A 27,988-nucleotide genomic window follows, 5' to 3' on the forward strand; every position below is an offset into this window, starting at 1 on the left:
AGACATGGAGGAAAGATTGGGAAATCAATGGAAAACTTCTGGTAATGTTGATATAAGACCATGTGGACAACGTGCCATGGTTTGATGCAAGCAGATCAGAATGGAGGGTCTTTAGAAGCTGCACTAATCTGTGCAGCCCTCACCTTTCCTTGAACTGCACTTTGGTACAGGGGGTTGGAACAGCTCCCTGCTCATAGTAAAATGTTGAGGTGTTCAGCAGCAGAAAGGTGAGGAGGATGTTCCTTTAAGAGAGTAAGGAGCAGTTATTGTCCTGAAAGGAGTGTCTTCCAAGAGAAAATTCTCAGATGACTATATCTACACAATTTAAGCAATATTTAAGAAGTAGTCTGTAAAGGCTACAAGGTTGCAAACATGAATGGAGGGTAAGAATTTTATATGAGAGTCCAAAGGATGTCCATCTGTACTTTAAAATTAAACAAGGGAAAATTAATCTAAGTAACTGCATAATCATGCTCTGTGATAGATTATGGATTCTTTTTAATTAAAAGTGCTGGAAGGGGAAAGAATTAGTTTGATTAATTTTCTAGTTTGGGTGAAGAAGTTAGAAATTATTGAGTTAAAAATGACCTGTGTTATGGTTTGCCATGATATAAACTTAAAAATTTTAGCTATTTCTAGACTTTGGGAAAAGTTTAATAAAAGTGACCTGCCTTATTCATAATTATTGCACCTTTTTTTAAAAGATTAATTTGGAGTGAGAAAACATCTCAAAAATGCATTTTCTTTCCATGATTTCATAATAGTTTTAAACTGTTATTCCTGGTGAATTAGAACACATATCCCTAGTAACATTTTTGTGTTCTTTTCTGTTTTGAATATGTGATTCAATATGCCTGACTCTGATCTCTTTCAGCCCCCTTTGTTTTCCCCTTGATCAGTGTTGTGTGTCATATTCATTCTGCTTTTGGTTTTCATCATTAAAATTACATTTTTCATCTTCTGCTTCACTGCACTGTTGGGGACTTGCCACTTCTTTTACTTGCCCTTTCTGTTCTTTCTCATGGGAAATGAAATAATTAATCAAAAAAGAATTCCTGCCATAGTTACCTACAAATCCTGCATATGAAATTTGACTTGGAAAAGTGATGTTTTGTGGCAGCATGGAGCCACCTTGGCATTCTTATAATACTTAAGAGAAAATTGAACATTTTCCCATTCCCATGTCCTTGAGAAAAGTTATTTCATGGCAAATTCTCAGCCACTGCAGTGGAGGGGTCTGTGGCACTTTGGCTGAAGATCTGTTGTTTTACTTTTTGGAGATACTTGTAATTAAATGAACATAAGAGTAGAGTTTATCAAACCACATCTACTTGAATGAAAAGGGGAAGTCAGCTCTTCTGAGAAGGATCTTCAGGGTGCTGTTCTCTGTCAGAAATGTCCTACAGAAGGTAAGTGCTCTGAGGAAGGTGGTGGCAGACAGATCTGCTACTCCTTTTATCTGGGTTCAGGCTTATTCTCTGCCTTTGTCTCTTTTTAACAAGGATCAATCTCCTAAAATCTCTGCGACTGTAAGTCCGTACAAAGAGGTTGTCTGAAGGCACAGCAGAACTCAGTTGGGAGTTTTCAATATCTCCAATGACATACTCCAAAACTCATCATGATTTTTCAGGATTAGTTCCTCCTGGTGTGAAAACTAAAGGCGAGTAAAAATTAAGACACTACCACAAAGAAAATTTGAATCTATTGAGAAAACACCTATCATCGTTCTGTCCTTACGCTTCAGATCCCTCCCTGTGGTTGTCTCGATAAATCTAAACTTATTGTGACAAAATTAACCCCAAAATCCCAGAAATGAATCCTTTATTATAATATTTCAAAGCTATTTTTGAAAAATTCAACTAAACCATAGTGCATCCGTAAATCTGAGAAAATTTTGGTGAATTACTGGAACTTTTTCTCATGTTCATAGGAAATTAGCAAACTTACCATCAGTTTTTCTAATTAAGGAGAAATTTAAATCAACACATTAAAGCTGAAGAATTTTTATAGCTATTTTGATTGATTCAGTTGAAATTCATTACAGGGTAATATATTGCTCTGTAACAGAATTCATTACAGAAAAATGTTACAAGGTTATAGGCTATTTCACAAAAAAAATCTGTACTAATTGGCTGAAAAGTCTGGGTTCAATCTATGTATTAATGCACATAAACTGAGAAAAAGAGTGAAGTGAAGCATAGAAGCAGACTTTGAAACTGCAGTAGTATGAAAGAATAGAATAGAACAGGATATTAAATAATCAGAGATATAATATCTAGAAGAAATGTAATTTTGTGTAATTGCCAAAGTAGCACTTTAGGTCAAATAATGAACAATATTATAAAAGGATTAGTCTGACACTGTGTTCCAGTTCATAAATGACACAATTTACTGTTTCATAGCTTACATATTTTCTTAGGTGAGATAACAGTTAATTTTCACCTCTTCCATATAAATCCTTATATTCATTGACCAGAGAAATTAATGTCTTGCCTTAGGGATTGGCTAAATTTTATATACCTGAATGAGTCAACAGTGAGGTTTTTTTCACATCTGTTTTCTGTCTTGGTGTTTCAAAGGGGAAATAACAGCTCTTGTGGATCTCCAAGTCAATTTACTGCAGGTCACATCCTGCCATAAGTAGCTCTTGGCCTTTGGAAACCCCATTGTATGTGTTTATTATCGACTTCATGGAATTATTTGCAGCCTGCCCTACCTATCACACTCACTGTGAGCAAGTTTGGGAGCATAAAATCACAAGGCATGTGACAGCTTTGTACTGAAATGAGCACCACTTTGGAGCTATCTCGGGCCTTACCTGTGAGACATTATTTGTGACTGCTCTCCACGGGGCTGCAACAGACCCTGGAGGAACTGCAGGGACTTGATGCCTGGTCTTCCAAAGAGCACAGCAAGTACTTGCACACATCAATAATGGACAAATTTTATATTATACATGGTGGAAATAGAGAGCAATGGGAGTTATTCATGCCAAGTGCACTGAATTTGTGGCCCCATGATTGAAGATACTTATGTGGGGAATGAACAGTTCTGTAGTCCTGATTTGTAGTCAGTTGCCAGGTAACTGCTTTCAGAGAATCAGCAGAAAAAGTATATTTTCTTAATATCTATTGAGTAGATCATTATTTTAGCTTTACAAGGAGCTAGTTTATATTTCCACAGTGATCCTACTGATTACTACCACATACTGCACTAAGCAAGGTCTTCCCCCACACATGAGCTGTCAAGAGTCAGTATTTTAAGTGCAGGATATGTGAACATGACTTAAAATAATTATAAAATATTTATTGTTGTATTCTACCTCTCACCAAGCAGGAATACTGAAGCTGGGAAGAAAATCTACAGGATTTCCCTTTCCCTGCTTTTTGTTTTTCTCCTCCTCTTGTTTTTCTCTCTCCCTTTTCCTCCTGTCCCAGTTGTACACTCCATAATGGTGAAATGGTGAGAAACAGAAAAATTGCTGGAGGAAATGCCAGAAGTACAGGTAAAAATACATCTCCTAGGACTCAGGAGTAAAGGCTACAGATTTTCCTGACTTTCCTTAGGTTTCAGAAAAATCACTGTTAGAAATACCAAGCTATGTAAGAAGAAAGGGCAGCTGTGGAATGTAACAGTTCTAAAGGCATAAAAGATTATGTCAAATATGTGAGTAATAGAGGAGGAGGAGCTTACATCACTGGTTTTTGAGTAATTTTCTGTTCTCATTCAGTATGCAGAACCCTGTCTAGTGAATTCAAGACTGAGGATAAACATTTTTTTTTCTTGCTTCCTTTCAACAGGCTGATGAGAAGTCATCCTCCCACACCCAGAGGCCATGGGCTGTGAACCTGTTAAACTCTGGAGCTTACAGAGAAAGACAGACTCCTTTAGAAAGCAATCCAGTTCAGGAGCTTTTGTCATTAACTTTTGCTGGACTGATGCCCCTCAGAGCAATTCCATGTTCTATTGAATGAAGGGAAAAACAACCCCAAAATATATCCACTGGTGTCTTTTATTAAGTTATGCAAAATACAGTATTAATTATGACACTGCATGCATTTTAGACAATATAAATGCAAGCCTACAGAAAATGTGACAAAGAAACCCTCAATTACTTTTGAGGTAGTATACAAGGAAAAATAGGAAAGCAGAAACACAGTGGATTAAAAGAACAAAATATTAGTATCACTTTGTGCATACATTAGTCACTCATAAATACATTTGTATGAAATAACTTAAGATACAATTCCATTCTTGTTAAAAAATATACTTCTTCAAATTCAACATTCTTATTTTTTTTTTTTTTGATTTCACATGACATTTTATGGTATTTTATCAGGTGGGTTTATTTTTTTTTGTCACTGTCATCATGATTTTACCCTTTTCCTCCAAGAATTTAGGCACAGATGGCCTCATGCACAAAAATAAATAAGAAACCTGCTTGAAGGGAAAAGAATTCTGCTCAAATAGCTTAGGATAGTCTAATAAATACATTTTTGTTTATAAAAATATTTCAGGTTTATAAAAGAGGGGAGGGGACAGTCTCCCATGTGGAAAGGATGTCAAGTGAAAAGTGCTGTATAACGTTTTTGAAGAGATTTTGTTTTAAACATATAGTACCGTTATGAATATATATTTCATAATAATCCTGTTTCTTAGAACCTTATTGTCCACTAGAAGTATCAAATGCTCTTTTCTTCCTTTTGCTTGCTGTCTTATTGCCATTTGGGGAGACGCCTAGTTCAGAAGGGTTCCGTATAACTGTGCTTTTGTAAGGCTGTCCTTCCGACTCAGACCAGTGCTCCCAGTCCGCTGGAACTGCGGCTGTTTGCTGTGAACACCCGAATGGCTTCCTTGATCCATGGAAGACTGGTGGATTTCTGGAGCCTCGACTGAGCTCTGATTGAGTGACTCTGCTGAGCTGTTGGGGCTCACGTCCACGTATTCTCTTTTCAATACCGGGCTATTTTCGATGTTTTTGCTACTGCATAACTGGACAGTGATCCTTTCGTTTTTTTGGTCTCTTGATTCTTTTGTTTTGTAAGTGGGCAATTTGTCCTGTTTACAGCTTGTGCTGATGTCAATGTTCAGGCCACTGTCTGTTCTCAGGAAGCAAGAATCCACAAGTCTGCTTTGGCAGATGTCATCTCCCTCTGAGCAGCTGTCTGCTTTGTAACTAGCATAGATGGGGCTTGTTCGACTGTCCCCCTTCTTGATGGGGCTGCTGTAGTACTGCTCTGAGAAGCTGCAGGGTGACAGCCTGCCAGCGTTCCTGTAGGAGTACGCTCCAATGTCCTCCACGCTCAGCTGCCTCCATCGCCCTGGCAAGTCTTCTTCTGAAAGGTGGGTGCTCCTGCACTCGTTCCTCATTTTCTGGTTTGCCAAAGCCTGTTGTGGTGTTATGGCTGAGAAATGAAAAGGTTCGTTTGCATATGGAGGCAGAGTCCTGGTAAAAGTGGGTGAGTTCTCGTTGTCATCAGCAAGCTCCATGTGCTGCGCGGGTTTGGGCTTGGCAAACCTGGGGCTCCCCTGATGCTCGTAACCCGCGGGTGACTTCCTTTCAAACAGCTCATCTCGGTTGCTCATGTAGATTGCCTGCTGTGAGGCTGTCAGAGTGTTGGCTTGGGCGTTCTCCTTCTCCTCAGACGTGACGCTGAAGCTGGAGTAGGAGCTGGAGGTTGGCAGAGAGGTAATGTACTCTGGGAAGGCTTCGTGGGAGAAGCTGGAATGGAAACCGTCCTCTTCCACAGTGCTGTCCGTGGAGTTTTGGGACCGCAGGAACCCCACGTCTTTCACCTGCGTGTCCACACTCTGCCGCCTCTCCCTCCTCCTCTCCTCGGGGCAGTAAAGGGCCGTGTCACTGCAGTAGATGTCGGACTTGTACTGGGGTCTTTGTCCGACTTTTCCAGCAGGGTCCTGAAAATTGAGATCCCTTGTGGATGGGCTTGACAGGTGTGAGGACAAGCTGTGTGGGTCTGGTTTTTCCAGTACTTTGGCAATGACGCAAGTGGGTATGGTGTCGGCATAAGAAGTGTGGCACAAGGGGACAGAAAGGCTGCACCCGTGTTTTTCCAGGTGGATGCTGACTCTTTCCTGAAAGTCAGTTGGCAACTGCAAGATAAAGAGACGGCAAGGAGAAAGGAGAAAAGGGTACGTGTCAATAGAAGTGTAAGATGAGTGCTGTTTATGACATTACATAGCTCACCATTCCCGGTTCTTTGTGATGGCCACAATCTTTGTGCATTTCTGGAAACAAATGTAATCAAATGAATTTTGTTTGTTTACTTAACATTTGTACATCTTCATCTGCTTTTGCTCATAGGTAACACTGTGAAACTGAAATGTTTCCTTCCAAATTAATTCAGGTTGGATAGGAATGATCATAGAATTGCTCAGGTCAGGAGAGGCCTCTACACTCCCCAAGTCCAGCCATTAACCCAGCACTTCCAGGTTTATTTTACTGATGTAAATAAAGCATGTAGTAAACAACGATCTTAAAAAGGCAGGAAGGGAATTACAGCCTACAGCAACACTTTCCAGACTGTGTGCTTGGGTGCGATTTGCAGTTGGAGTGTGGGTGTGCAGAGGTCTCTGTGGGGGTGAGGAAGGAGGAAGAGATCATATCTATTCTGTTCTTCTTTTGTCTTTCCTCAAGCTCATCTTTCCTACAACCCCATGCCAAATTGGCTCCTGCCCTCCAGCATCACCTTTGATAAACAATGCTGTTTGAAGATGCAGAGAAGCTGACTGACACTTTTAGAAGAGGGGCTGGCTGCTGTGACAGGATTATTCCTGTGCTGGGAAGAAGCAGATCAAGCTGGCTTCCTTGACCCTTCAGCTGGACACTACTTGTCAGATCAACAGTCTACATAAGCCTCAACACACTGACAGAAAAAAGCACTAAGACCTGAATTCACATTGTGATTCCTGTGACAGAATTTATCAGTAAGTCTGTTGTTTATCAGAAATCATATAGGGTTTTTTTTTTTTTTAGAAAATAAGGACCAGGGCTGTGGATGATGGTTTCACCTGCCATTCTGTCATGTGGACCAGAAGAGAGAGAGAGATGACATTCCTTGGTGGAGCCTACTCAGGTATCACTAAGCACGCTTTCCTGTCAAATTTTATCTGCCTTGCTCACTTGAGATCTCTAACAATGGCCAGAAAGCAATGTGAGAGAGGTTGTCTCCTTCTATTTCTTGCTGGAAATCAGAATTTTTGGATTCATGTTTGGATAAGTTTTGAGTTTGTGATTTTGTTAGCTCCTTTGATATTCCTGTTGATTTATGCCACTTGGGAATTAATCCCTTCGGTGGTGCTGGGCTGAACTGTGATTTACTCAGCACTTTCTTTTTATACCTAGAAATCAAGTTCCTCTTTACAAATCAATGAATAATCAACCTTATGACCTTAGCAATCTCACTTCCTCCTTAAATTTGTTCCTCTAGAGGAGAGTATACTACAAATACCTGCTGTTGTTCCCCTCCCCTCTATTTTTTACAAAGAAAATTTAAGTTACCTGCTCCTTGTCATAGCCTCACATTTTGTAAGATATGGAGATCCTCTTTTAATTTAATTGGGAGGTTTTTAAAGCTGTTTTAATCCCCAAATCTCATTGTGTTCAAAATATGGCATGTAGTGAAATGACATTCCTGTTATTTGTAGTAGGACGAGTGTTTTTTCAACCAACAGACCTTCCAGGATATTTTAGATTAATCATTATATTGCTAATTAACTCATATGTCCTCCATTGGAAATAAATGATATTGCCAGTCTGCTGGCAGGCAGCGACATTAGTCATAGTAAGTACAGATGCAAAAAAGATTGAATAAGCAGGTTGTAAAATAGGCCTGGTGTAAATTGCCATAGAAATGAGGAAAACAAAATACAGTTAATTTAATGTGAAAATGCTGTATGGGGCAGCTCTTATTGTAGTATCCTGTAGCGCCACTGTTTGATCTATTTTATACACGTTATTAAGATTATGAAATGTGTTAAAAAAACCATTGTTTTCTGGGCACTGCACTGGAAACTGGAACTACTAAAATGATACTGCTATCACGTTACTATATTTTGCTACAGTTAAGGTTCCTGGATAACATACAATAGTTTATCAGGCAATATTTGCATTTGTAAAGAATTTATTGGCTGTGACAGCACATTCACACTTGCTAAATTAATAAATGCTTGGACTAATCAGTGGAGACTGCCTATTTAACTGAGTATATGACAGTCTGGGAAATTGGGGGGAGATCTCACATTTGTGATAGTTCTCTGCAAACAAACAATTAAATGTTTTTAAGGTACTAATTAGAACAGGTAGGGTGCTTTCAAGTGTGAGGAATGTAATGATAATTCCTCAATACAATTTGCTAAAGGGAAGTCAGTTAACAGGAAAAAGTAACAGGACCAAGATAATGGTAAATTTGGAAGTTCTGTCTCTGTTCCATATCATCATCATGGTGGACAGAAGAATCTTGCTCCATCTTTATTTACCAGGGTTGTTCAGTGCTCTGAAGCCATTTACTGACTTAGAGATGGTTTGTACATTCCAAATTTAATTTTGCAATATTCCACTGCAGAATTGCACAAGAGGCCATCTGGGGGGATGTTGACCTGATGGGATGGAAGAAGGAAAGGTTATTCCCTGTAACCTTCACTGAAACAATACATGTGAGGAAGGTGCTATTGCTTTGTGCAGGGCCTGCCTCCCTAAAGAACTGTCTTCTTTACTAAGATAATATTTGCCTCCCCTTCATGGAGCCTATTCCTCAAGCCTCGTTTCCTTGGAAGCGAGGATTATTAATTAAAGTTTACACCTTGGAAATCAATCATTCGGTGCTCTGGTTTCTTTAGAAAAAGATATTTGTTCTGGCACTCCATTTTAAAATTTGGGTTTGGAAACTAGCTGGACTGGAAAATAGCTTCAGGAGGAAAATTGATTATATCAGAATCTCTGACGCCTGTGGCTTGTCATTTCCCTGCTCTCACCCCACTGCTCCTGCACAGCATTTTGCATTCTGGAGTTCAGAGCATTCAGTGTTTTACAAAACCTTTGCTTTAGAGGCAATTGGTCGGGCCCATTCTACCGGACAGGAGAGGTTTGGGGAAAGAGAGTTCCTTCAAGTTCCATCATGGGTGGAACAAAATCACATTGGTTCTGTGATTTTGTCAGTACCTCCCTCGACTGCACAAGCACCAGCAGGTGCACGAGGCCTCCTGTGGCTTAAAGGAGGGTGCCTGGAGGAATAAAAGCCTTAAGGGCAAACAAGTTCTGGAACTGATACATGCAAAAAAACCTGTTTCCCATACAATATTTATGTCATAGAAGAAGTTTGGTCACATTACCTCTGAAAGTTTATGTGCCCTGTCATAGTTCTTGCTGCACTGGAGAAGCTGAGCAGCTAAATTGCAGTCCTTCCTGTAGAGCTCCTGCAAAAACAAAAAATAACCTCTTCTTTAAAGTTTGCAAAGCGCTTGTGGCTTTCAGCCTTTCTCCCGTGCCTTATCAATCTTTTCAAAATTCACTTTGGGGAGATTTGGAGCACACCTTAATTTCTAAACAAATTAAGATACTTTGTTGTTTCTTGCACAACCTAGAGATATTTCCTCCTTTGCTCTGTGAGGGTTAATAAAATTACTAAGAATAAACTTTTGAGACCTGTTACAACAGAACAGTAATCTGCATTTCAGAAGATGGATACGTACCATGAAGAACTGAATTTTATACTGTTAACATGCATGGTATTGTGAAGGCTAAAAACGATCTTTTAAGCAAAAAAGAAAATTTTTACTGGGTATTATCCAGATGAGCACTAAAATACTAATTTAGAAGGTGCTAAAACAATCTTATGAGACTGTGGGAGAATTAATTACAGAAATATACATTGTATTAATTTTTTTAAAAGGGAGACTTTTTCTCCTTTTGATATTTCTGGATGGTTCCTGGCTCCTTTAATATCTTGCAGAATGCAGCTATAGAAATATATTAAATCTCATTGCAAATATTTGATGCTGCAGAATAGAATATTTTTACTGGGCAAGAAATTACCGTGAGAATTCCACACAAGGAAGGAGAGAATTTAAGCAAGCTTCTTATACTATCTTGGTATTGAATGGCTCCCACAGCCTATTTAATGGGAAAATTCAGCACACAGATTTGCCCTTCACTTAAATTTGATTTAGCACACATGACTGTGTAACTGTATCCTTCAACCAGTATCTCTGGCTCCCTGAAGGTAGGAGTCGTATTTTGTTTTTCCTTTTCCTTATCTAGTTGCATTAAAACCAAGGTTGGCTTCAGAAGCTGACTTTATAGGTGGGCAGAGATGAGATATACAAAGCATGAAAATGCTATGGGCACTGGGCTGTGTTAATCTGTAAAAATTAGTATGTGTTTGTAGACAAAAGGTGTGGAATACTGATATAATTGGATTTTCTCTGATGTTAATGTAATCATTTTATTGCATGCCAGTTTTTATGGCTACATTAATTCTCTTAAAAAGTCATAAAAAAATTTTCAGTGAAAAAGAAAGTTCCTCTGTTTTAAAGGACAATTTTAAGGTATTCTGTAGTAAGAGAAGCAACAAGATGTTCTTGTGAGTTTTTCAGTGATGGGGATAGTCGTCCTGTGAACATTAGTTCATATTTTTTCACATTCAAGGACCTTTAGACACTTTTGTTTTGTGATTTTTTTTTCTCTGTCGTTGTGAGGTTTTACACAAGCCCCTTTTGCTTCAAATGTACTGTATTCATTTATGTGGGTCTTAAATTTTATATTAGGACACACTGTTTTCATTCCTGAAAAGGAACCCAAGAATTCAATTTAGAAGTAAAATCTGTTGCATGTGCATGTGACTTTGATATGTTGCATATACATGAAACCAGTATATATTGTGGCACAGTGTATAGCACAGACAGGTACCCTGAGTCCCATACGGCATTTCCAGGCACACAAAAATGATATCTCTCCAGAACCTGATCCTTTCTTCAAAAGCTCTGTGCCTCTCTTTCTGCTCAGTGGTTGTCATGGAGAGCACGAAAAGCATTTCTGACACTTTATTTTTAGCAGCTTTAAAAATTACTACAGAAAAATTACATGTGAGCTACATGTGCCACGTGTACTTTGTTCTCAACTTGCTGGGCCAAGCCATGTGACTGGAGTGACCTTCTCTCCTTTAATGTTTGCCTGAATGGAAACCAGCCATATCTGTGGCAACTGGGACAATAACTGGCAATGAATGCCAGAAGTGTTTCCCACAGTTTAAAATATGTTTTTGTATCCAAAGTTTCATTTTACATTTCTGTCAGAAGAGAGAGGGAAAATATAATTGAAGAAAGAAATATTGCTGAGACAAAAACATTCTCCCCACATAGCATTCTTCAGTTTATCACTTCTGTACTTATTAGGTATAATATTAGTGGTTTGTTTTGAAGTCCTTTATTTTAAAATTTGGAATATAACCTTTACTCTTACTAGTGATACTGCGCATAATCATAGATTATCCTGAGCTGGAAGGGACCCACAAGGATCATCAAGTCCAACTCCTGGCTCTGCACAGCACCATCCCCAAGAGTCACACCCTGTGCCTGAGAACATTGTACAAACACTCCTTGAGCTCTGTCAGGCTTGGGGCTGTGAGCACTGCCCTGGGGAGCTGCTCCAGAGCCCAGCCACCCACTGGGTGAAGAACCTTTTCCTGACATCTAACCTAAATCTCCCCTGACTTAATTTCATGCTGTTTTCTCAAGACCTGCAAGGGCAGAACTTTGTCCATGGGCCAACCTCAAGTCTGAAGAAGTGGTACTGTTGTTTGAGGCCTCTGGACCACATTCTTGTGCTCAGAGTAAAACCATGAGTACTGAAAACGCCTCAAATGTGGGTTCAAACCTGACTCCACGAAGTAGTATAAATGCACGCCTACTTAAAGGGAGATTTCTGCAACTTTCTTCCACCTCTATTTTAAATCAAAAATAACTCCACTGATTTCAGGAGAATTAGTCTGGAGGTACACCTGTGCTTCCAAAACCTGGATGTAGCCCATTACTTCTACCACACTCCATTACTTATAGCTGTTAGAGTTCTAAAGTAACTCTTTCAACTCAACTTCTATAAAAGTTAGGGGTCAGATTGGGAACTTTTTATTTCAGTTGGAAAGCTGTTAATTGCACAGGCAGAGTTCACATCAACAGGCGTTTTAATGAGATTAAATGCTCCCAGCTATGATTAAGAGTTCATGTGAAATATGGGAAGATTGAACGTAAGATGCTGGAAAATAAGTGCTAACAGAAACATGTCTTCTGCAGATGAATTTTTTATTAAATGTGGAAGGAATGGCACAATAATGAACTAAATGCCTGCAATATTCCTCTCTTTGCTGTCTTTGTAGGTTTGTCTCAGGAAGGATTTAATGAGCTTCTTGCCAGCTGCACTACTCATGCCATTTTTCAGCAGTGTTTAATGAGATGGAGGGTGACAATTGCCAGAGATGTTCCCTGTTTTGTCCCACACAGAGACAGGTACATTTTTACACATGAACAACTGCCAGGGAAAGCCTGGCTCCTGCCCCCTGCAGGAGTGGTCTGAGTGACCAGGCTGGGTCAGTCCTGCCTTCTGCTGGCATAGCTGGCTTGTGCTGGGCTTTTTGGTGAACAAAGACCAAAAGATCAAAGAATTGCAGGAAATGTAGGGCTCTACTCTGTGCCCAAAATCCTTCTGATGAGTCCCCACTCCACACGTGTCCCTGCAACAGCTCTCACCACGTGCTTGCACCAATTTGCTGTGCTGATGGCAAAATCAATGTGGGAATATTGCCATCTCTTTGAATATTTTTTCATCAGTTTCAGGCTAGACATAAGGAAAAAATATCAATGAAAAGTCTCACCACAGCCTCGTAGCATAAGAACTGGATTTACAAAATGATGGGAGTAAACAAACAAACATGGATTTTAACTGTTGAGGTGACAGGTACATTTTGTACAAACATAAAATACTATTCCATAATTTCATGGGAAGTGCAAGACTCAATTTGTTTCTGAATATAATCACAAAATGAACAATTAAATACTTACATTGTCTTCTGACAACTTATCTATTGTCACCTTGGCTTCTATTAAGTGATTATTGAGTGCAATTATTTCATGGCTCAAAGCCCGTTTTTCCTCTTCGTAATGTTGACCCTGCGTAGAAAATGGAGTAGTCAGTGTTTTTCTACTGTCAGAATATTTCAGATAAAGGTCCACTGGTTGATGTCATTCTCAAATCCAGAGAAAAGCACAACAGACCAACACTTCTTTTTTTTTTTCTTCCTGCCCCCCCTCTTATTTATTTTCTCCATTATTTTGCCTCGGAGATGAGGTAAAGTTCTTTAGAACTATGGAGGTCAGACTGAGCTCATGTCAGAAACCTTCACAGAAGGCTCCAGTTAGCCTGTGCAAAAGCATTCTACTGAGCATCAATCAATGCATCCCTTCTTAGCCACAGGACAGGGTCTCTAACATGGAAGAGACTGGAGCTGCTCTTTTACTACAAGAACATTTCACTTATGCTATTATTCCCCATCCTCAGAAGGAAGGAAGAACGATATTTAAAAAGAAAAGCAGTTGTATTTGAGCCAATTTCATTTTAGCTGTTGACTGTTCTGGCTGATTTAAAAGCTGTGATTAAGGTTGTTCATTTCTCAAGGTGAATGTTTACCTGATTGCAGGGTTAGCACTCATTAGCAGAACACAATCCACTGTGGCATATCAGGAAAACAGTCTGATTCAAATTTCTTTCTGCCCACTAATTTAATCTTGTTACCAGAGAGATGTAACTCTTTATTATAAATGCAAAGAGATCAGGGGAAAAAATGAAATGCGACTGGCCCTTCCCACATTTTGTTTCATTTTGATATGCAGTGCTTATTGTACTGCTTCTCGTATCAAAAATCATTGTGTACCAGTCATTTATAACCCTGCCTCCAGCCTTCCCCTGGTGTTAAAAAGTATGGCAGCTTCTGGGTGCTCTGAGATCAAGGCGTCTTCTGTGCAGTCAGAGCTGCAACAAGAAAGTTTGAAAATTATCTCAAGGGTCTTTTAGAAAGGTACATTGCCATAAGAGCAGAAAGAAGGGTAAACCCTAATACACGTCTTGTTTTGTTTAGTGAACTCAATCCAGTGACAAATTCCCAGTCTCAGTGGTGCTGAGCAATAGGACAAGAGGCAACAGGTGGAAACTGGAACATGGGAAGTTCACCTGAATATGAGGAAGGACTTCTGTACTGTGAAGGTGGCTGAGCAATGGAGTAGGGTGCCCATAGAGGCTGAGGAGATATTAAAAATCACCCTGGACACAATTCTAAGTAAAGTGTTCCAGAGTACTCTGTTTGAGCAGGGAGATCGGGCTAGATCTCCACTAGAAGTGAAGTGGTCCCTTCCAACCTCAGCCATTCTGTGATTCTGTGAATGTCGCTTCCCATTTTCAGTTGTGAAGGACTGAAATTTCCCAAATGCCATATTGCCAGGGTCACACAAAAATCTTCTATCAACACACACTTGACATTGTCAGCTAATTGACAGCAATGGGAATTGGGTGTTTTGAAGTCCAAATGAATATCAAGGTTAATTATCCAGCTGCAAAGCACCACCCTGTATTAGAGGACGGTGATTAAATTGGAAGTGGCAGCTCTCATCCTAAGCTGCTATTTAAAGAAAAACACCTTCTCAAATGGTCTAAGCAAACACACAGCTTGCTTTAAACTGTGCAGATATGATTGAAGTGTCTTTGTGAAGGTCTGGACTGGCCTATTTTAGTGTCAGTTTTCTGTGGACTGTCTGTTCCCTGCTGATGCCAGCCCTCTGTCCTGACAGTCTAGGTCTGGAGGCTGGCTCAGACTTGACACCTCTCCTCTTCTTCCCATTGATCAGGCACTCCTGCTGGGGGACTTCCTCATGGAAGGCCAAAATGCAGCTTTGAGAGCTTGCAAGGCTCCAACCTTAGTGATTTTAACCAGACACAGGGCTATGTTTTTAATTAGGCAGAGCAATGTGGTTTTATATGAGACCCTTAACTCTCATTGATTTTATAGTGAACTAAACAACCAGGCACTTTCTAAACCTCCTGGCCATCTGTGCACCTCTAAAAATCTGTCTCCTTTGAGACTGTGACTGAAGATTACATTTTCAGTGGTATTTAGCTGTGTAATGAGGTAGACAAGTGACTACTTAAGTACCCGCAAAGAAAATATGTCCCCTCAATTTTTGAAGTCACTTCATGCTTTTGAAGGATCCAGGTCCACTGAGTACAGACATAATCTTCCAAATAGCCATTTGTATGGAAGATTTTATCTGTCATTGTATGACAAGTTGTCATACCAGGACAGCTGATTTGTAGAACTCGGTCGCTCTAAATATTTCTTATCTCAGTAGCTGTTGCTCTTGCCTAGCCAAAGTGAACTTTACTCATTCTATTTTGCAGTTCAGGAGAGAATATCTGATCAAGGGTTTATAGTTTTCAGGAGAGAAATTAATAAGGCAGCAGATTCAGGCATTGGAAGCACTACTTTCCACTGCATTTGAGTAATGCTGAATCTGGCTGAATTATGATTTCATTTTATTTCACTTATGATAACATTTGGATGACGTTTCCCAGACTTTTTATCTGCTCAAGTGTGACTTTAAAAGGTATTCTATATTTGTTGAACTGTAAAACTTGCCTCAGTTCAAATTTATACTGTACAGGTCAGCAGGTGGACACCAAGGTAATAAACACCTCAGTAGCGCTGCGGAGAAGAGGGAATAAGAAGGAAAGGCCAGTCCAAATCTTCTCCATCATTATTAGTTCACATCTTTCTCTTGAAATCAGTGTCATTGACAAGAGCAAAGAGTCTGTTTCAATGTGGCAAAATGAGGTAGCCTAAAGGTGGGCAGGACACTGAAATCCTTTGGCATATTGGCCGCACCCTCTGTGTCCATCTTTGGAAGTTCAGGGCTTCAGCAGGACATTATTGCAGTACAGTGGTGGCAACAAGAGGACAGAGGCTCAATCCTGACACCACCTATGGCAGAACAGTGCAGCTGGAAGAGACACTATGGTAGTGTTGGATCACTGCATTAGAAGCATTGCTGGCCACTGGGGCTGCAACTTTGAGCTCTCCACTTGCAGTCAAGCAATCATTTTCAGCATCAGATTTTCAGAGAGGCATGAAAGGAGGATGGGAATCATAATATCAATGCTATGATCATGAGTTACAAATATAAATGCCTATTTTATTTGTAACCACTTTTGGCAGATCCCTCTATTTCTGGTAGCTTATAGAAGCTTGGTCCTCCTACTCTCCCATAAGGCTTGTGACCCCTCCTCCCTCCTTTTGGCACTGCTTTCAGCTCTGCAGGTGCTAATACCCTATCTCTCAAAACTCAGCAGTGAATTAAATCAGTGGTCTTATTGACATGCCAATAGCTTGCAGCTGGGCTGAGGTTTCCTGAAGTCCACTCCAGAATACCAGAGCTACAGACTACAGTGGGCTGAGTGGCTGGTGGATCCTTGTTCAGAAATCTTTGTTGAGTCAGCTCTGTGCATCTTCTGCCCCCCTCATCCCTTGACACAGAGCCAGCACACGAGAACACAGCTCTGTAGTGTCTGACTAACACAAGAGAACTACAGTCATGTGCCCACATCTGAGTCAGATCAAATTTGTTCTGCTGGGTGAATGCAGCAGTCACAGCACCCAGGCTGAGGGCACCTTGCTCCTATCCTGGATTTAGCATGACCCTCAGTGCATCCTTATCAGAACTGAGGAAGGGATTGAATATCTGTTCTTCAAAGGAACCAAATTACATAATAAAATATATAATATCTGTCTGGAGCCATAGGGCCTTTTTTATAATTTGTACCTATCACAGATGAAAACATCTCTCATATATTTATAGATCCATAAAAATATAAGTTGATGCTTTCAAAAGTATTTGGTGCCATCTAGTCCCTACATCTAAAATCTGTGATATAATTGGGGTGAAAAGAATTTTGCTAGGTTGATTCAACATGAAATGACTAATAGATAAGTGTATTTTTAAAAGTAACAAAAGCTGGATGAAAAGATCTGCTTATCTTGCATATTAGTGGATCCATAATGGTTACTACTCTAGTCCTGCAGCAGAAAAGGGCAGGCTAGAAGTTCTCTCTCTCTCTGCTAATCTTTCACTCTCCCTTCATTGCTTTCCAGCAGCTGGAGGGTGTCCTACCATAAAGCAGTGTCAGCCCATTAGTCAAGGCTTGGCTGCTACCTGAGGTCTCTGCTGTCCTGTGGGACCTCTGGTGTGCAGAGTCCTTTGGAAAGCAGCTTCAGATTTGCAAATGGGAAGTGCTGGTCTGTGGAAATGTCAGACTTTTCAAACATGGCAAAGTAAATCTTGATGTTCTTGTAAGGAACTTTTCTGAGGATGCAATTTCAATGCTACAGTGACGATAATGTAATGGTAGTGCTGACCAGCAAGGTATCAGTGGCCAGCAGTATTCCTTTGGGAATACTTCTTAATAAGTAATGCCCAAATGACAGACAGAAAGAGAGGGAGAGACTTTTTCTGTTACAAATACCATCAGAGTGACACTGGTATCCCATTCTGAATGCCTTGATAGAGGTTTACTACAGTGTTTTTTGGATGAGGAATACAGGCAGAATTTTGTTCCCTTTTTTCTCTACTACTCTACTTGCCCAGGAGGAAAATAATACTCTGACAGGAGAAATTCCCCACCTTTGTGGACCAGTGTAACACTGTTAACTCAGTGCTTTCTCGTAGACCAGCAGTCACAATCCTTTCCCTGCTCATGCTTTAGGGTTCTGCTAAGAAACGCCGGGGGTTGACTGTCCTGTGGATTGTAGTCAGCAAACAAGTGCTGACTGTACAAGTGGGGATATACTTTCAAAACAAACTCTGTATGTTTTATGTGATATTTTTTAACCTCACTGAAATCATGAAGGACAAAACTGAGCAGCTGAAGACAAACTGGGAGGAGTGGATGGTACAGCAGTGGCTGGTGCTGCCCTCCACAGGGACCTCACAGGCTGGAGAAATGGCCTGGCAGGAACCTCATGAATTCCAGCAAGGAGAGGTGCAAAGTCCTGCGCCTGAGGAAAAACACCCCCTTGCACCAATGCATGCTTGGGGCCACCCACCTTTCCAGAACAGGATTGGGAGGTCCTGGTGGAAACCAAGTTGAGCACAAGCCACCAGTGTGTTTCCTGGCTGCAAAGAGGGCCAAAGGTAACCCTGGGCTGCATTAGGCAGTGTTGCCAGCATTTCAGAGAGATGATTCTTCCCTTCAGCACTTCTGTGGCCACACCCAGAGTGCTGTGTCCAGTTCAGGTTTCTCAGTACAGGCAGATGAAGACTTACTGGAGAGAGCCTTAGAAATGGCCAGGAAGACAATTAAGGAATTGGAGCATCTCTGTTCTGAGGAAAGACTGAGAGAGCTGGGACTGTTTAGCCTGGAGAAAACACAGCTTGAGTGGGATCTCATCAAATGTAGATGAACGTCCAAAGGGAGAGTGCAAAGAGGACAGAGCCAGGCTCTCTTCAGAGGTGCCCAGTGACAGGACAAGAAGCAATGGGCACAATACCAGAGGCACAACACATGAAACTTCAGCAGTGCCATCTGAACGTAGAAAATTCTGAAACTGTTGAGGGTGACTGAGCACTGAAAAAGGTTGCCCAGAGATATTGTGGAGTTTCCACTCCTGGAGATACTAAAAAACTGTCTGGACATGGTCCTTGATGACCTGCTGTAGGTGTTGGAGTAGGGAGTTTGAAGCAGATGATGCCCAGATATCCCTTCAAACCTCAACCACTCTGTCCTCTTGTGAGTTCTGTAATGTATGGCTACCACATCTCACTGGACTGCTGGGATCACTGGGGTGGTTATGATAGTTTAAATTTCTGTTATTAGCAAATGCTGATATTTGCATATAAGTTAATGCTCTTATTGTTATGGAGAGATGATTTAATAAACAATTAATACATCTCTAGGTCCTAATAAAATTGAGAACAAGTATGCATGGAAGTTCACTTATGTTTTTCCCTGGCATTCCCTCAAGACTTCAAACAGACCCCAGATTTGACTTGGTATGTGTGAATGCATGTCTTCTGGAGTCAGTGATGCAACATCTAGTTATTACTGATAATTACATCAATCATGGAGGACGTGAGTGTGTTATCTATCATGAAGAAAGGGCCCCCAGATGCCCTGTGCATTCCCAGTGATGGTTCAGTGACAGCACTTCAATGATGAGTGAGGATGAATTTGTTTCATAGCATCTGTCAGTACATATCTTGTGTTCTGATGAGAATTCAATAAAAATGACCATTCTTTGTGGAATGGAAGATTGGGAGATGATGCAATGGTCTCTCCCACCAGGTGTGGAAACTTTTCACTCTTACAGAGGGTTCTAATGTGGGTTCGTTCAAGTTTAGCACTCTTCCTCCCATGCAGGTGTGTCAGGGTCTCAGCTGAGCAAGGCAGTGCTCAAACCAAGGGACCTCTTATCTTGTAAGCAGAGTCTTAAATAGAAACATATGTGGTAGTGGGCCTGGCTAGGCCAGGGTTATAGCCAACAAGGCAAAGAAAAAAAGAATGACAAATGTGGTGGAAATAAAACCTTTTTTCCTCCTGTAACTCTGAAAGTTAACAGCTGCTATATTTGCAGTACTCCTGCAGACCATATGCATAACTTGTTTTATCAATTGGCTCATAAAGAAGCAAAAGATGGTTTAAATTTGCAGGAATTACTGGGTATTCTCTGCAGTAATTCCTGATTTGAAGCTTGTTAGTTTCTGCTCTGCAGATCTTCATGTTTTTATGGCAGATGATGTGCAGGCAGATGTGTCTGTTTATGGATGCTCTGTGTGAGTTTATCTGCCAGTGAAGAGCAGTGGATATCCCCTACTCACACTCACTTGCACCCATGGGCAGGAATTGTAATAAAAAGAGTGAACTGACAAGATCAGAAGAGCAAATAATAATGAAAGACTTTTCAATGAATAATGAGACTGTATCAACTGATACCAGCTCACTACATCATCCTTGGGGTGCAGGATTTGGTGCTGATAACTGCAGCATGAAAGCAACATTTAATATACATTAAATTTTTAGTTTTACTTCTTTGCATAACAATCTTATTTTGGTTTAACAGTAAAATGAGTATCCAAAGGAGCTGTTCACTTACAGATTCACTGAACCCACAAGTCTATTTAAGAATGTGCATCTTTACAAGCAAAAGAGGAAAAGAGCCAAATGTTTAGCAGATTTATGACGTAATTCTTTGTCAAGTTACAAACACAACTGCAGCAATGTGTAGGGATGTAGAGGCTGTGGCAGCATCCTGACTGCACTTCATCATCTACCACTGTCTCTTCTTTGCTTCCCACTGCAGTAATCCCCAGGACACCCATGCTTGTCTCAATACCTCTTCAAAATGCTAATAGAGCCTGGCTTTCAGGAATTCTGCTAAATTATGGTAAGGAGCAATGACTAATTCATTATATTTATCCTACAGAATATTAGATATTTATTTAAAGTGATTCTCTGTTGCCAAGCTGCCAAGGTTGCAGTCAAGGCTGCATTCTTCAGAGACAAATGTATGGCACCAGGGATTTGAAAATACTCATTTTTATGGGCAGGTCAGAGAAAATATGTTGTTGATGTGTCTTTTGCCTTAGGCTTTACCTACTGCAAAAATCTATGTCATGTTGGAGTTCTTCCACATAAAGAAGATAGTGGCAAGAACATTATTCCAATGTGACAGGCCTTTCTTATGATGAACACATGGGATAAAAGGAAGTGACAGATGTATGACTCCTGGGTTGGCTCAGGAAGAGACTGGATTGTCTGTCCTTGCCCACAGCTTAATTTTTTTAAATTTTATTTTTTAACTCCTTCTAGGAGCTCAGAAAAACAATTTAAAATAGTTACATGGCCATAGTGAAATGAAAGGAATGGAAACTTCAGCTGAGCTAGTGGTAAGGAGCAAAACGTTTTGCAAAAAGCATAAGAAGTGTAAATGGGTAGAAAAGGAAAAGTTCCTCTGCTGCAGGCCACGCAAGGTAGGCTCTTCAGCCTTGTAGCTTGAAGCTGTCACTCTAAGGACTGATTGTCTGACACTCAAACTTTCCAGCCACAAAGGCTCTTCTGTAGAAATGGAGAAGTTACTGAAGACTGGATACTACTTAAATAAACTACTTAGATGGTCTAGAAAGAGGAGGTGGCATTAATTTCTGGGAGTAAAGAAGTAAAATGATCTAGGAGAAAAAAGATCCTGTTCTGAATTTTGGAATATTCATTCATATTAATTGCTGATTATTTTAATATGCAAGTGAATTCTAATTAGAGTTGTAACCTAAACAAGGACAATTTCCCAACAAAAAAAATAGTAAGGGCTAGATTATTTACAGTACTTTACCCTTTAATAATTTGTTCTGCTCTAGGAGTTTTGAAATTCACATTTCCTGTCACCTTTTGACACTTTCTTTTAATTATTAGTTGTGTAGAAGAAAACTTCAAGTCCCTTCCTTTCCCCCTGTGACTAAAGGAATGGTTTATCTAAATGCTCTCTTGGGAGCTTTTTTTTTTTTATTATTATTTTTTCATTATGTCTCTCTCAGAAGATTTTTCTCTGCTATATCACAGTCCTGTGGCAAAGCTGACTTCTCTCTGGGTTCATCCTTGCACCTGAGTGCACAGAATCTCTTCTTGCAGTGAAGACCTGAGATGAGCTGGATTTGTGCCCAAGCCCTGCTTGGACCGTGCACAGCCCAGAGCCAGCCCAGCAGCTCTGCCCTCCCCAAGAGCTGGTCACAGTGGCAAACCTGCTATTGCTGCATCATTGCTGTCCCTTAGGCTTCTCTCTCCTCACCACTCCGCATCTTGGGCTCTTCCTCGTGTGGATTTTGATCTTTCTAAATATGTCCACGTCCAATGTGCGCAAGTCTTTATATTCTGTTCCCCTAACCTCTTGTATCTGTCTAATGTACATTGAAACATCCCCTGGGATATTGATTGGGAAGATTTGGTAATCTGTCTGAAAAATTGTAAGTGCAGTACAGGGAATAAGCATAATATACTTTTGTCTTTTCTGTGTGAATTAGCCTCTCCTTTTTTTTTTTTTTTTTTTTTTTTTTTTTTTTAAATAAGATATATCTCTGCTATTTACTTTGTAAAATCTCGTATTGGGTAAAGGTATTTAAGATTTGGTTTTTCCCCCCCACCCCAATCAACCCCAGATCCTTGAGAACATTTTGAGAAAATCCCTATAAGCTCTTTTCAAGGCAAAGCAGGGGAGATGCATTAAAATAAAATACTCTGTTCAAATATCCAGCCCCTCAGACCCTGTTAAATAGTGTCTTTTTGGCAGCATCCCAACTCAAACTGCCATAACCACGTATAATGACTACATTAAATAACTATTAAAAAAAAAAAAAGCATAGAAAAGGAAAAGCTACTATGCAAATTCCTTGCACAAAGACAGCATTTTGCTTCCAACCCTGCTAGTAGGTTACTCAAGACTTTGTCTCTTAATGCAGTTTGGGGGGTTGGTGTTGTTATTTTTAATATGAATCTAATTGTGGCTGTTTGGAATTGCTGAGGAGCCCTGCAGGGAGGGACAGGTGGGACTGTGCCAGAGAGCTGGAGTGGTGCTTGCTGTAGGCTGTGGTCACAGGAGGCTCTGCTGGATAGAGCCACATCTGATTCCCACGGGGGGGACCCTGTTTCTGCTCACCAGTGCTGGAGGAGTAAACTCTCCTGGCACAAGGAAAGGCTGCAGAAGGGATTGCTTGCTGTAACTGATTAAGTTTTACTATAAGGGAAGTGCAGCACTTCCTTCCCATCTGACTGCTGGGATCAAATCCAAGGAAAATTGAAGATGGATATATTTTTATGAACAAGCAGATAGGAAGCTCACTGCAGTGTGTTTCTTGTGCTGCTATTTAGGATGGTCATTTTTGCTGTTGCCCCCAGAGTTTGTGTAGATGGGAGAGACTACCTTTTGCTCAAGAGAAATGTCATAACCTTTGTTCCATGTCGTAAGATCAGCTGTCTTTAATCAGCACTCCTCTCCTCGGTGCCATTTCAGAGCTTTGCTGAAATTTCATTTGCCTCCTTAACTATCCTGAGTTATATTGTAACTCCACAATCTTTTGGTTTTTTTTCAGTAGTGAATCTGGTTTAAATCCTTTGCTAACACACAACAGTTCATGGCCCCATCAGCTGTGCTGGCACAACTTTAGCCATCCCGAAAGCCAGACTGACCCTTTAAAATTGAAAAGCCCTTTGTTTGGGAAAGAGATATTTTAAACTATTTTTTCCATTAAGAAAAGTGTACATGGATTCAATATCCTCAGTATTTCTCCATGGCATTCAGAGATCTGGCTCACAGTTTAAATATTTTCCAATCACATCCCAAGATTCAGTTTTCTTTTGCCCTGGAGCCTGGCAAAAATTTGAACACTGTGATTTCTTAATTTCATTTATTATAGCTATTCATATATTTCCTAATAATAATAAGTCTCTCAGGTATTATTTTCACAGCAGCTTAGAAATATTAATAGCCTCTTGAGAAGAGGCTAAAGCAAACCTTCCCTTATTTATATGTCAGGGGTGTCATTGTCCAGTTCTAAGCCAGCCACCTTCCTGCCTTCATTCAATCAGCACAGAGATTTCTTCAAAGCATGAAATTTCTCATTGCATGGTGGCTTTTTTTTTTGGAGGAGCTCTCCAATGGTGCCTGCTTCTTTCCACTGGCTGATAAAGATGCTGAGGATAATAATGCTTCAGACATACACATGCAAAATACACATCTAGCATGAAAATATCTAAAAGCAGGTAAAATGAAGTTTACTTTGAGTAACTAGCTGAATGACACACAAATCATGTTTGGCAGAGGCAAGGACTGAATCCATATCTGCCAAGACATAAATCAAGTAATTCATGGGATGTTTGCTTTTCTGGGTCTGTAACTGTCCCGGGGAAGAGCAGCATGAAGAGATTTTGCAACTAATGTGACTGTAGCTGAGACAGGCTTTCAGTAAGTTGATTTTAACAACCTGTTTGATGGGAAAACCTCAAGAAATGAAGAATATGCTATTTCCCTGGAAACCAGGAGCTCTATGCCTCTTCATGTGCTAACAGCTTTCTCCCTTTGAACAGGTCTGGATCCTGAGTGTACTTCTTGTTTTGCCTGATTAAAAAGCCGTCTGATATTTAGCATTTTCTCTCTGTGAAAACATTTATATTAGACAGTTTTCTTTCTCCACTGCACTAAACATGTGATCTGCCTGAGTCTCTTGCTGAGGCAGCTTCTTTGCTTCTCTATCTTTCCAATTTTCAGGCAACTTGAATGATTCTACAAATCGTCTAAAAATTGTCAATATCAGAACTTCAACCACTGTGTTCAAACTGGCCTTTCTTTTGTCTGAAACTGTGGCAAAATGATCATTCTGCTCTATTCACTTCTGTTATACAAATACTACTTTTGTTATTTCTGTCATGGCTTGCTGCTGGGTGCCCATGTGGAGTTGTTCAACCAGCCTGACTTTCAGAGTCAGTGACTTTCCTGAGTCCCTCCTTTCCAGAGCACAACCCACTCCCTTTACTTCTTCCTTCCCTTTTTTTGCATTATGGTCTGCAAAGCACCCTCATAGATTTCATACTTTTAAATGTCTGGTGAAAAACATCTTTTCACTGAATGGGAATGTCTGAATGGGAACTGCTCATTTGAATTGATTTGCTTATCAACATTCAACAACATTGCTAATCTTTTTAATCTCATTTTATCAGCAATAATATTGTGTTTACTGTTAGGACATTTTGAAAACATAAGTTTGTCTTGAGACCTGTACCAATCACTGAGCTGTCCTGATCCAGTCCTCTGAACAGACTCTTTTAAATGGAAATACCAAGGTGACTGCTACTTTTTGAGGTGACTTTTACTGCAACCCTTCTGCTAACTGCTTTTGATATTATATCATGTTTATTTAGCAATCACAATCATATGAAGTGGTACTTGTCAAGTCTTACTATCCAAATATATCTACTCAATTGCCTTTGCAAAAGAAATTGTGGTTCACTTAATGATTTTTTCCTAAAAATATGTTGACTTCCATTACTTATACTCTTCTGATTTAATTTTCCAGTAGCCGAACAACATAAACAGCGAGTTTGTGTTTTCTGCAACCTCTATTTGCTCCATTCTATGCTTGACCTCTTGCATGTTGGTACAGTTGGTTCCGAATTACCTCTACATTCAGAATCTTATTTAAAAATAACATCAGCTTAACACATTAGAATGTATTTCTAATTCAGTTTGGAGTAGGAAGCTGGGAATCTGTCCAGCTGGTTCTTTTATGAATCTTAGGTGGAAATTTGTGTAGGTTCCTGTTTTTTATAAGAAGGATTTTGAAAGTGTTTGCTAAGACACGTTGCTTAACATTGTCTGTAGTTTCCATTGAATTTGGAAGTTGGGTTGCAATCTGTAGTAAAAAAATATTCAGCCTTAAAGCAAAGAATGGCACAAGGGCTCTGCCTCCCACCAAGGGCAGCCAAGGGAGGAGGGAAAGGTGCTCATCTGTTTTCTGGCCGTGTGGCAAGGACTTGAAGGGCCACTAATGGCCCAGTTAGGTCAGAATGAGGCATTTCCTTCCAAACCTGGTGCAAGAAGCACGTTAAAGCTACTGTGCACTCAGGAGGGAGCTGCTGCATGTTTGGACTACAGAGAGCCAGAGAGAAAATAGGGGAGATCTTTGCCCAGCACAATTGTCTTTGCGGTTTGAGGTACCCCAACAGCAGAAGCATTTAGTAAATCTCTGGGTGCTGCATAGAGAGATTTTGGAAATTTCTTCTGGAAAACATCAGAGATTAAAACTGGCCATAATGAACTTCTCTAATTTTGGTCCCCTTGATTTCTTTTCTTAACTGTGGTGTCTGTCAGGTGCCATTGATTTGAAAGTTAATTGCTGCTTATAACCAATTACTTTACTTCTCAGAGACAGCTCTCCAGAAAAAAAGAAAAGCAAAACCCAAACCCCAAAACAAAATGAAAACCACAAAACTTCCTGGTAAACTCACAATATTAAAATTAAATTTTTTTTTCTCTTTTGGTAATTTGGGTTTGTTTTGCACTTCTTTAGGGAATGGTCCTTCAGTCATGGACACTGAAATAATTTGACAACTATTTCCTTCCTGCTGAAAGAATACAAAAAGCCCTGGGAGCCTGGTAGGTAAACTGTTCTCTGCCATTAAGAAAATCAGATTTATTGCCTTAACCAAGTCCTCTTTCACCATGAAGAATACAGCTTTACTGGTTTATGGAAAACATAAGTATTGGGCTGGATGTCAGGCCCCTGAACCTGTCAGAAGAGGAAGGAAAAAGAATAGACTCAGAGTTGTGAACACACTGTTTAACCCTTAGGGCTTTGATCTTAGGAAGGAACTTTAGAGAGACTCTTTTTAATCATAGTTGAAGATGAAATGAGAAATATGTGACAGTGAATAGACCCTACAAAACTGAAGATTAGAAGCCAGACCCAAATGCACCACTCTACAAAAGCCCTTATCCTTCTGGTCCTGTTGTTTGTCTTCTGTTTCCTTCCATCTCACTGTTCAAAAGTATTTCTAGGAACATAATTTTAAATTCAGTGAAACTTTTAATCTAGTTAGTCTGATTTTTGTCCTCAGCCATTTGTTTATGACTTGGTTTATTGGCTTTTGTTTTCCTTGTATTTACACTTTGTTCTGTTTGAATTTATCCTCTATGCAATGTAGTACATTGCACGTACTAGTTGTCTTCAGAATTGACATCTAATTTACTGGTCCTTTTTTTAATGCTTCCTGTCATAACATCTTATGCTTGAAGAGAGCAGATATAATTTGCTTTTCAGCTTCTGAGGTTTATTTATTGAGAGAAATGTGCTAATGTGGATGGACAGTGAAGAGCTCTGTTGATTCTCATTAGTGATAAGAAATTTATGTCAAGGCTTTAGAGAAAACCTCTGATTGTTAAAATGGTTCTTTTATCCCAGTTTTTAGCTCCATCTTGGAATCTTAACAAATATCCTTTCTGTTCTGCCACTCATAAGGGAATGAATACTTTCCCCATCCATGAGTATATTTTGGGTGAGTAAGAGGCCAAACTTCAGGTAACCTGACAGCTAGAAAGCGATATTGAATGCCTCTGCACTAGTCTCAAGTTTCATCAGAAGTCATAAGAGCTGTACTAAGAGATAAAGAGATCCTGTTCCTTCTGAATAAAAACTTTTAAAAATTTCCTTCTGTAACCTGCTGTGGTAAGGACACCTCCTGGTGTGCTCCAGAATGTAGCTCCAGTGAATGTGTAAAGTCATCAGCAAAACAACAGTTTGGTTCTCTCTCAATTAATCTTAAACCACTGTAGGAAAATATAACTTAATATAGATATTTAAAATTTTTGAAGTATATTTTAATCCACATAGGTAGGAGGAAAAAACTGCTTTCATTGAAGGCAATAGAAGAGTTATACTATTTAAACCTCATCACAGCCTGTGCTAACTGGTTTTGGTGCTAAAACTAGGCATTACTGGAAGGTACAGAAACACTTCCTACCCCTCTGGCAGGATTTCAAAGTCCATATTTTCCAGCAGATTAGATACAGAAGGTTGATTATAAGCAATGTCTTAATTGCTGTTTGATAGCTAACAAAGATGCAGCTTAAGAGCTGGCAGGAGATGCCATGGCAGATTTTAGGTTCTCTAGATCTGCCTGTGTGAAGATCCAGGCATTCATGAATAATTTAGCCAACCCAGTCAAAACAACTTGTTTTTTAATAGTTTTTCTGTACCAGCAAGAAGACCACTGTGGTCACTCATCTGATCATCTAGCTCATGTAATAAATATTTCAGTCAGCAATTCCTGTGCTTGAAGAATACATTTTTTTTTTTTCTACTGGTAAGTAACTGCCAGAAGAACCTGCAGAAAACTGGCTGA

General features: G+C 39.9%; 1 protein-coding gene and 1 long non-coding RNA gene across 13 annotated transcripts in view; one reads left to right on the forward strand and one right to left on the reverse strand.

The window, feature by feature from the left end:
* Positions 1-3,994: 3,994 nt before the first annotated feature.
* The window catches only part of BEGAIN (brain enriched guanylate kinase associated), a 158,818-nt gene continuing 134,824 nt past the window's right edge, over positions 3,995-27,988 (reverse strand). For all 12 annotated transcript variants that reach the window (XM_038137986.1, XM_038137987.1, XM_038137985.1 and 9 more), the window contains 3 exons: positions 13,072-13,179; positions 9,349-9,432; positions 3,995-6,111 (listed from right to left, as the gene is read on the reverse strand). In XM_038137986.1, coding sequence (XP_037993914.1) covers positions 4,738-6,111; positions 9,349-9,432; positions 13,072-13,179 — 1,566 coding nt within the window. In that variant the 3' untranslated portion in view covers positions 3,995-4,737. The remainder of the gene's footprint in view (positions 6,112-9,348; positions 9,433-13,071; positions 13,180-27,988) is intronic.
* LOC119701370 overlaps positions 22,661-27,988 on the forward strand; it is a 58,165-nt gene continuing 52,837 nt past the window's right edge. Inside the window, exon 1 of the long non-coding RNA XR_005257069.1 lies at positions 22,661-26,243. This is a non-coding gene — a long non-coding RNA (uncharacterized LOC119701370). The remainder of the gene's footprint in view (positions 26,244-27,988) is intronic.

This window comes from Motacilla alba, chromosome 5, assembly GCF_015832195.1.
Source record: "Motacilla alba alba isolate MOTALB_02 chromosome 5, Motacilla_alba_V1.0_pri, whole genome shotgun sequence".
Lineage (NCBI taxonomy): Eukaryota > Metazoa > Chordata > Aves > Passeriformes > Motacillidae > Motacilla > Motacilla alba.